Here is an 11,162-nt window from a genome sequence, read left to right as displayed (position 1 = left end):
TTGTTACTTGCACCTTTCCATAGGCCTAAACTAATCATGTTGTAGTGAAGATGCCATGATGAAAACAACGAAGAAGAGAATAATAGCAACTAGTAATATGAAAACTTAAGCAAATGAAATTAGGTAATATTGAAGAATAAGATAGTAGGTGTTTAGGAGATTATTAACAATAATGCTGATGAAGGAACCACACAGCATTTGACTAGCTACTAATTTTCTTATTTGCCTACATCTGTCCACTACAAAGGTCATTTCCACCTTATATACATCCATTTCAACATCCACTCCTAAATTAATCATGTCATTTACCCTAATTTACGATCATTATCTTTTGTTGTTGGTTGTTGTTGGTTGTTTGTGACATCGAAGTACCTTATGATCATTTGACATGAACTTTCTCATGTCACACAGTATCCTCAATGGAGACCCTTACTAGGATTTGTAACCACGAGACCAAGTACCTATAAATAGGAAGCTTACCATATGAACGTGGATAAATAAAGTAGTGCTATGTGATCAGAAGGCGGTTCGAATTATGTAAATAATTTATAAAAGAATAAGATTTTGTACAATACACCCTCATAATTTGGCCTTCTCTCAAACCCGCTTGGCCTTCCCTCAAACCCGCTTGATACCGGGAGCTTATACACCTATTATTATTAAATTTAAGCATGATTTGTTGGTTGCGTAATGTTATGAACTTATTTAGTAATTAGAATATATTGTAGGTTTAATTATGTTTTTGTTTTTGTTCTACCAATTAAATAAAAACATAATTAATGTAAAAGTCAAATCTTGGTTTTCATAACACGACAAAACCAAGAAAGGGATAATAATTGAGTAATGTGCATAGGACTTGGAGAAAGGAAGCTCAACCAGAAAAAAAAAAACATAATTAGTTTCCATAATCCTTTTTGCTTATAAGATGGATTATCAATCCAGATTCTAGGGAACATATAATTATGACTATGAAGCTATAACAGAGAAATTTTCTAGTCTCACTAACCTAAAGTCTGAAATTTGATGAATAATGAGATCATTTCTATTCTTTTTCACTTAATCAGGAAAGTCTATCTATTGAGTCGAGGGTCTCTCGAAAACAGCCGTTCTATCTTAGTAGAAGTAAGGTCTGCGTACACTTTATCCTCCTCAGATCCCACGTTGTGGGATTTCACTGGATTGTTGTTGTTGTTGTTAATCAGGAAAGTCTATAAAAAAATGTCAACGTCCAACTTTATTACATGCACTTATCTTACACATCGTTACGATGGAGTGACAATTTATAAAGGTAATAAGGAGAATTTTAATGATTAAAAGGTTACAATCAAATATAATGGTATCAAACGTTAATAGTCTTGTGTATTGTTCATTTAAACTTTCGTATTCAATTCAAGATCAGTGAGAACTTGACATAGGGTCATCTGCACTTACACCTTATTTTGTGTTCAACTAACTTTTTTGCTAGGTATACATTTATAATTTCACATTATAGTTATGTCTCGTGCTCTAAAAAACTTATATTTTGCTAAACATAAATTTGATTTTTAAGAGCAAATATTAAAGAATCAATCTATTCAAAAGGCACAAATTAAAAATCAATCCGTCTGAAAGACAAATCATATAATTAAATGGTTGGGATATGCTATATGAAATAAGTTGTATTCACTTATTTACTTTATTGGTACACATTAGAAAAAAATGTGGAGTCCGAATATTCTCTGTCTTGGGTTTTATACTCAAAAATTGACCCAATGTCTACTTAGTCGAGTGTGTATGCAAATTGGTTTACAAATCCACATGGGGTTGGTCCACAAAAATAAAGCAATAACAAATTTATACGTATTCGATATTTAGATTAATCACTACTTATTGTCTCTTATGTCATGCATATATTGTGTTTATACTTATCTTAAATCGACAGTTTGCCTCTGCAAAAATAAAGTGACATAAATTTTTTTGAAAATTTAAAATAAGATCATTACAAGATGAGTTGTTAATCATTCGATCAGGCTTTGACCATCTATTTTCATTATTCAAATTATAACAACACGAAAAAAAATATTGGTCAACACATGAAAGACCAAAAGTTTTGCATCTCCTTGTCTATCTATCCAAGGGATGGAAGGGTAATGGTCTTTCATGTCCATTAAATCAAGAATTGAAGTCTCAAATCACCGACAAATATGTATTTTTTTTCTTATGTTTTTTTTTCATTCATTGTTCGAAAATAACCTTTTTACTTTTTTTTCCTACCCTTTTTACCTACACAAGCTAAAATAACGTCCACATACACTTTACCCTCCCAGACGCACTAGTATTTATATTATACGTGTTGTTGTTGATATTTATATTAAATTAATAAATATAATATATTTATTTATATATTTCTCTTATAATATTTATCATTTAATTTTAATTAATTATATACGTATTTTATTTTATTTTATTTTTAATTACAAAACTTAAATTAATTGATTAGACATAAACATGTCTAGTAATCTTAAAGAGTATAATAATATGTAGTCCTATTTCCATATATATGTTCCATTTTCCCAAAATACACCTCAATACACCTAATACCAAATTACACACACATTTTCATACTTTTCTCTCTCACAAATTCGTCTCTTTCGCTCTGTTCTACTGAGGAAAATTCTCATTTTCTATATTGAGATTCATGTCGGTATGGATTTTTTCCCTAAGATTGATTTTTTTAATCATCTTGATTACTTGTTTCTGTTCACTCGATTTCACTTGCCCCCTTTTTGCAATTTTTGTTAGCTGATGATGTTATATATATATGTGTTGATCATCTAAATAGTGGATTATGGTGTGTTTGTTTTTGGGGTTTATTGGGTTTTTTGTTTAATGGATTTTCATTGATGGGTTCATTTTTGCTGAATTTACTTTTTTTTTTTTTTTGAGTTTGAGTTTGATCGAAAATCTTGACTTTCAGGTAGATCCTGTATAGAGCTTGGTTTTGTTGAATTTTGGTTCTTGAAATTTTGCTTTTTCATTTTGGTATGACTTTGGATGGTTAAGCTGAGCTAAAATGCCCCGACCCCCTTTTGGAAAGGAGACAACACAGGGGCCAGTGGACTGCAATTGGAATGTAATGTTATGAGCTGGACTCCCAGTGACCTCCTGGATCACTGCTATCCAGTTGGGTTTTGTTTATTTGTTTGAATTATGTGCAAAAGGAATATTGCTTTTCCTTTGTTAGGTTCTTCTTTATTTTTTTGATAAAGCTTCATTGGGTTCCTTTTTTGATGACAAGGGAACCTGCGGCCGCTACCTTTGGGTACTCACTGGGTAAATCCCAATTATGTGTAATAGCTTGCAAACCACATAGGAGAGGTAAATCACACTAGGTAAGCCCCGTGCCATGAGCTCGACCCAGAAGGTCAATCCCTTGTTGTCGCAGGCTGGGTTTTCATTGGGTTCCTTATTACTAATACTTTTAGGTTTTTTTATATTATTATTTCATGTGTTTTATATTAAAAGGTTGTTCTTGATGTGATGTGATGTCTGTCTTAAGAAGGTTTCACTCCATAACTGCAATTCCCCCATTCTTCCCTAAGGTGGAGTCTACTTTTTGAAAAATATACACTTAGCTCAGTTACAACAACAACATACCCTATGTAATCCCACTAGTGGGTTCTCGGAAGTGTAGGATAGACACAGGCCTTACCTGCCCCTACGTTTTGTGGGGTACTTAGCTCAGTTGCATATCTAAAGTGTATGCCTCTATGCATACATATACTCCAAATGTGATTTTATGTTTACTATCTCTACGGCCATATAGGGATATTCAAGTTTTGAACTTTTTGGATGAGCTAATTAGATAGGCTCTTTCCTACCAGTAGTGATAAGCTTTTGCATTCTATGTTCAGTATTCGAACTTGTTAAGTTGACTATTTGCTTGTTTTTTTAAATAGGAAAAATTTGAATATCCTAAAGTTAACTTTGCATTGTTGCCTGTTATGTGGATTTCATAATCCTTGTCAATGTATAAATTTCTAGCCTTTTCTCCTTGTAATGCTTTGATCTGCTCATGCATCAATTGATGGGAAGGTGTATAATGTATAAATTTCTAGTCTTTTCTCCTTGTAATGCTTTGATCTGCTCATGCATCAATTGATGGGAAGGTGTATATCTCCAGTTGGAGTTAAGTCGAGTGGTTTTAGAAAGGTAGTTGACACTATGATGGTTTTGTTATGACCTTCCTCAAGATGTCATAGCCCTTTTAATGGTATTGAGGACTTAAATCATAGTGGTTTAAGAGTTTTTATAGGTAACATGCCAGCAATACCAGGGTACAATTTCTGGAATCAGTTTTGATATGAATTCTGATTCATTTTAAGAAGAATAGAATGGACATTTTGTGGATGCATATTGTAGTTTGCCAGTTGCTGGAATACTTCATAATTTTGAAGATACGCAGTTCTGAAATTTTGGAAATAGACTTCAAGCAGGTGTTTTTTTTTTGTTCATAAGTTGTTCGTACCTTGTCCACATCCTTTTGCAGTGGCAAAATTATGAGCCTTTGGTGAGGTCAATGGAATTTCAGAGTTGTCCTTCAGGAATCACTTTGTGCATGTTTCCTAATGCATCAACTTCAAATTTTTATGTAATATTATAGATTTGGAGAATTTTGGCCTTCTTCTTGTGTCCTTTGTTGATTGTGGGATGGGCTCATAGATATGTGTTCTTGCACTATGTATCAACAAATTTATGGTGGCATAATGATAATTTTAGCTGCTTTCTCTGCTATAGTATTTGTTCACGGTTCATTCATGAAATTACTCATTTGACTAATGGCAATTATACTGTTCTGGAGTATTTTTTTTTGTCCAATTATTTATCTTTCCTGCTTGTCTGTCGCATCTATCTTCAAGCAGGAAAAGGGTCGACCATTGCCTAAGTTTGGTGAATGGGACGTCAATGACCCAGCTTCTGCAGAGGGATTTACTGTGATTTTCAACAAGGCTAGGGATGAGAAAAAAACTGGTGGCAAGCCAGAGTCACCATCAAAGGCTGATGGTAATAGAAAGGAAGGAGAAGAAACTTTAAAACCTCAAACTGTAAGTTGTTTTGTTAACTTCTTTTTCTAGATGAGTAGATTCAATGACTTATACCCTCTACATTTTTTGGTCTAAACGTTAACAATTTGCTCTTCACATATTTAAACTGCCATTAGCTGCGTGATTCTGCATCTTGACAGAGATTTTTTTTTCCATTCAGAGGATAATTCATTTTATAAAATAGGTGATATCCCATCCTACTCTATGGCCCTTTCAAACAGTTGAAGGACTTATATCCAATCTAGGATATAATTATCCAATCTACACCAACTAAGCAACTTTCAGCTATCTTCTGCTGTCTCACATGTTCAGAATATTTTGGTTGTATTCATGGTGGTATGTGAATGTTTATCAAATTTCCATCACACTATATAATCACCATTTAAGAATTATTTTCTAGATCAATGCAAAAGCTTGAGCTTAATTACCTGAAGATCCCGAGCATTAACTTGACCAGCAATAGTAGTAGAATAACATCACTTGGTAGTAGGGTATTCACATACCCATAGGGGGTTAACAGTAAAATGGAATCAACAACTCATCTCTTAGGTCAAGAAAATGCATAGCACTCAGCTTGTAAGCTCAAAGTTAAGCTAATTTTCATCCAAAAATGGCTAGCTCAAAAAATGTGGAACATAAATGATGTTGAGGGTGTGAACTTGGTATGAACTCTATTCCACCGGGGAAATTATCTGTTGGTCAACACCCAGCGAGGTGGATCCCCTTTAATCTTGATACCAGGAGAGAGAGCAAGTTATCAAGGGATGAATATATAATGTGTTCAAATGTAAGTATCAAGGTGCCCCTACTCCTAGAGTTTAAAAGCAGATAAAGTGACAAAGTGACCTAGGTTGAAGAAAAAGTGTTTAAGAGAAACTTATACTCCAACTATACTCTTATACTCGATTTTTTTTAATAAGATAGCTAAGCTGATAGCAATTCTTATTTATTCGTCACACCATAAAATGAATTAATCCATTTATTATTATACTTCCCTTGAATCCAAGGTGAAACTGAATAATTAAAAAATCCTTGTGTATTTTAGAAGTGGTGTTGAGAACCTCCCTTGCCTCTCTACTTTCAAGCTAGGGGTAAGGCTCACTTGTGGGATTGCAGTGGGTATGTTGTCGTTATGTTGAGAACTTCCCTTGGGCTGTGAGCTTCAGTAATTCTTATTGTACTATGGTCGGATCATATATCATCTATTGGAACTCCAAGTGAAACTTCCCGCATAAGCATAGGATTAAAACCATGATTTAACTCATGTAATTTATCTTCCCTAATCACTCTTCCCTTCTAGTCGACGACGTAGGCTTCTAAACACACAAGGGCAACCATGAAGAGCAGAAATCTTATAGGGCTAATGCCTTGACATTTGTAGCTTTCATCCTGTGCATACCATTCATATTGGTTGTCTGCCTTGTATGTCACTAGAACCTCAAGCGCGCAGTTTACAACATTGATTGTACACTAAGGAGACATTTAGTGTGATGTTTAAGGTATAATAACCCCAGAGATAAAATGCAGGACTATTTTATCCTGTATTTGGTTGGACGTATTAGGCAGTCCTGGGATTATTTATCCCATCATTTATACCTTAGTGATGGGATAAGTTATCCCATATACATGGTGGAATAACTTATTCCAGGATAACTTATCCCCGGATAATTAATCCCGGGATAACTTGTTCCCAATCAAACGATCCCTAAGACATTAGCTTAGTTGTCCCTTCTAAATGTTAAACTATTAACTTCTATAATTAATATTTGTTTGCTCCGTAGTTTGAAGATGTAGTATAACTTTTATGACACAATATTTAATTTTCTTTTGTACATTTTTTAGTTCGAATTTTATACAATTTAAAATGTACTTTTCATGATGTAAAAAAAGTTAAGGGGTGGACCCAATATATGCCTCTACTTTTAAACATTGGACAGAAGAACCTATTTTTTCTTACTCAGGGATGGCTGGGTTGTTCCCAACGTGATAGTTGAGTGGTTCAGGCATTGAATCAACAACCTATAGATCATAGTTTTCAATTCCACTGACAAAACTCAGTGTGAACCCACCTGCTGGCCTTAGTACCTATGCTCGTGGTCTGTAGCAGACTGCCCAATGAGTTAGTCTACCTGCTCGCAAGCTTGCTATGGTACCAGGGTCTCCAAAAAATGAGTGATATTCAGCTTTTCTATTTCTACACTCGTCGTAATGAACTTTAATAGTTGCCACCTAGTATTACTTAATATTGAAGGAATTAGAGAGCTAGACTAATTATGTCATTGTTTAAATGGTTTTTCCCTTAGTCGTTTTGAGGAAAAGAAAATACTTGTCAGGTTATCTAAGTAGTTGACCAGCTGCATTTTTTTTTCTTCTGTATTCTTTTTCTTAATGAGTAGTTGACCAGCTCCATTGTGGCTTAGGTTAGGAAGAGTGCTGTCCTGTCCTTCATTGTCAAACTTTAGTTTTGGAATTCTCGTCTTTGCTAATATGACTAGATGAGCCAGGCCATGTGCATACTACAATTATGTGGCTGCTTTTTGATGTAATGACTGGTGACCCATCTGAATATACTTTTCATATATGCTACTTCTCTCTTTAATCTTTGAAGCATTCTTATTTCTTAGAATTCACCAATATATATGTCGTTTTGCAGAAAAAATGGTTTTGCTGTATGCAGAGCCCTCATGCAGAATCTTGACAACGTGCTCTGCAAAAGCTGAATATAGGATGCATATTCATAATGAACCCCACAACTTCTTTTGGATTGGTGCTGGAGACTGAGGCATTGCTCAAAGTCCCCTTTTGTCTTGTAAACTTGTGTTATATTGTGGGGGAAACAAAATGTGAAAGACAAAATGTTTGATGTTGTACCTATATGTTGTATCTTTTATTTTACCTTTAGCAGACAAGCAGTCTGCTTGCTTTCACATAGTGTGGTTTGTAAAGCACCTTTCGACCGTAATTTTTTCTGTTGATTTCATGAGATTCGTCGTTTTTGCCTAATATGTAGAAAATGCTTAAAAATTACCCACTATTCCGTTGTAGATCTTCCTTCATGCCAAAGCAGATGGTTTATTGAAAATAACCAGGTATGCGTATTTTATCTTCTCCATTATGACCCGTCCAAACTTGATCTAATCCGCCCAATTGACCACCCTAGTTTTTACAGTACCTGCCCTCTGCAAGGAATACAGAAAGGCAATACACTTCAAGTATAAATATCTCCTCTGCTCTGTCAAAAGCTAAACTCTGGACTGCCCCAGTTTTCATTCGAAAAGATGCTTTAGGAGGTAGACTTGCAGAACGCTAACGCCAATGAGAGCAGAAGACTTGAGCAAGGCTTTGTAGATTGCTCTTTTGCTCATTATTTCATTCACTTCATAAAATAGAAACGATATCAACGTATTAGAACTACAAGCTTTGGAGCATGCAGAGTATCGTGAAGACGACTTTTGTCATTAGTATAAAATTGAGATGCCAAGGCCCAAGAGAAACAGATCATATACGGTAAATGATATTCTCTTCTTATTAGTGAACAAAAAAGTTATACTGCATGTGAATATCCGAACCATTAAGTCGCTGACAACATAACCAATGAAGTACACAAAGCTAATAGGTTCAAATGTTACTACATAAGCAAAATAAAGAGCAATCGATTTTGAGCTTAAATGGTCATGTGCTAAGGTCGTGACCATTCACATATTCAAGATGGAGGAGAGATATGCATCCTCAAGCTTGTAAAATTGAAAAACTAAAAAAGATTTAACAGACTGAATCTGAAGCAATAACGATCATTTCACCAGGTTTATGACTAAAAAGTAACATCTCTTGTAAAGAGCCCCCAATTAACAAAGTAAGATGACACGCTAACCATCTTTTGCGTGCTCATCGTGATATGTAATGTGGGCAGCATGTAGATCAAAGTCTATGGTTTCATGATAGGGTGACTTGTTGGTGAAACAGAAACGATAATTGTCCAAGATGCCCCTCGTCAAAAAAATCTGAAAAACGGGTTCAAAACCCTGGAGGGACTATAGTGGCCAGAGCCAAAATGTCAACAAAAGCATTTTCGTAGCAACCGAAGCTACGGTAATGTGAAAAGGAGGAGGAGGAGAACCATTTCCGGTAAAGACCGAAGCTTCGGTAACAGAAATTGCTCTGCTCTCTGTCCCTCTTCAAAAACAACAGGTGCAGCTGAACTACGTAATCGATCTACCCGAACAACAGGTGCAAGTAAACTACGTAATCGATCTACCCGAACTACAGGTGAAAGTGAACCATAGAATTGATCTACCAGATTTAGTAACACAGGTTCTTCCACAGCTAAACAACATTTGCGCTCGCCTTCGCAATGATTGGTCTTCCCATTATCGACGGAACAAGCTTTGCAAATGTAGATGGGTGTTTTAGGTGACATGAATTCTCCAAAACAACATTTGTGCCCTCCATTAACGGCGAAACAAGTTTTGCAGTTGGACATCAGGTCTTTAGGAAGGAGGAGAAGTTGGGGTTTATAGAAAAGGGTGTTTCTAGTGTTTTAGCTTTTAGGAGTTAGGAAAGAGGAGAAGTTTGAGGTTTTAGGTTGGCTTTTTATAGCAGAGGTTTTAGGTTGGGCCGGGTTTTACAGCGTGATGGAATTGGTCTTTTATCAATTCATTTTACACTTCAACAAATTTAATTGCAACTTATTTCATAGTCATGTTGTTGATGCTAGCTATTATTTATTGTGTAGCTATAAGGAAAATAATTGTTCAAATTAAATATTTTATATGTATGAGTTACAAATTAAAGTAAATTTATACGCCATTTAATTACATATAGTTAAGTCATAAAAATTTATATAGTACACATACATCTTGTATTCGTTGAAAATATAAACTAAGATACTATGTTGAATTTAAAACTTATTTGGGAAATATATTTTGCACGAAATAATAGTTTCTCTCAAGTTCGAGCCTTGAAAGTGGAGCCGTTTATGCAGTGGGTGTTTAAGTGGAACTTTCCCACACAAAAATAATTGCTTCTCAATGTTTATCAAACGTTGAGTGAAAAATCAAACTAGATTCTCGCAAATTTTAACATTTCTTAAAGTGATCAATTCCATATCAAAGATAACTTTAATTTTACATTCACTTCTAACTTCATTTTTTTTTGATTGACTTCATATAAACATTGTCGAAATGCTCCATTTGCTTTGTATCGTGTTTTTTCTATCTTATTTTCTTATAATCGTACTTTGAATTCTTCTTTTCTTTTGAGCCAAGAGTTTTTCGGAAATAATTTCTCTAAGGGTGAAACTTGCTTATATCCTATTCTCTACCGACTCCATTCGTGAATTCACTGAATATGTTATTATCATTATAATGATCATCTAAGATGAAATACATTACACTTTATAGATGAATAAATAATGAAGATATTAAATTAAAATGTGATCCCATATACCAGTAAGAGATCTAGTGTCACGACTCCGATTCGTCGTGATTGACACCCACATTAATTCTCCGATGGGAGAACCATTACTACAGCCCAACTAACAACAATCGCAAGATATAAATAATTTTAAAAATGCGGAAGCAGGTTTAATCAACAAAACATAGGCTGAGTTCCCATAAACTTAAAAATATCTAGTTATCAACCCAAACATGCGGAAATTATTACCTAGGAACTGAAAGTCAGCATACCAAAACTCTAAACAAGTAACAAGTCTAGAAACAGGACACAACCCCAAAAGAAACATAACAACAATGTCTGAAAGTCTAAGTCCTGAAAGAATGACTTGAAATAGGAAGAGCTCGTGGTAGCCCGTAAGAAGTGGTTCACCCTTGAACTCTCAACAGCTAGTGGTCTCCTATGCGAGGTCTCTCCGCAGCTGACTGAATATGCCCTATACTCAACAAAGACAGAGAAAGTGTAGTATCAATACACAAAATCAACAGTGTATTGGTAGGATTATGCGGCTAGCCAGTAAAAGAGTTATGGATAAGTAAACTCAACACAGTAAGCACACATATATATATATATATATATATATAATAAACTTAACCATTTTCATCTCAATAGTACTCAACAAGATCA

At 34.7% G+C, this 11,162-nt stretch overlaps 1 protein-coding gene across 1 annotated transcript; it reads left to right on the top strand.

The window, feature by feature from the left end:
* Positions 1 to 2,546: 2,546 nt before the first annotated feature.
* On the top strand, positions 2,547 to 8,064 carry LOC129892521 (protein NOI4). Its single transcript, XM_055968103.1, has 3 exons — positions 2,547 to 2,683; positions 4,902 to 5,084; positions 7,738 to 8,064. Exons 1-3 carry the CDS (start codon positions 2,678 to 2,680, stop codon positions 7,780 to 7,782), a joined length of 234 nt encoding a protein of 77 aa, XP_055824078.1. The 5' UTR covers positions 2,547 to 2,677; the 3' UTR covers positions 7,783 to 8,064.
* Positions 8,065 to 11,162: the final 3,098 nt, after the last annotated feature.

Source organism: Solanum dulcamara, chromosome 6 (genome assembly GCF_947179165.1).
Source record: "Solanum dulcamara chromosome 6, daSolDulc1.2, whole genome shotgun sequence".
Lineage (NCBI taxonomy): Eukaryota > Viridiplantae > Streptophyta > Magnoliopsida > Solanales > Solanaceae > Solanum > Solanum dulcamara.
Note: the sequence above shows the minus strand (reverse complement) of the source record. Positions and strands in the feature narration are given on the sequence as shown.

Excerpts from the sequence above, each read along its gene's own strand:
- LOC129892521 (XM_055968103.1), top strand. Across the intron at positions 5,085-7,737 it reads AAACTTTAAAACCTCAAACT|AAAAAATGGTTTTGCTGTAT; the intron begins GTAAGTTGTTTT and ends GTCGTTTTGCAG.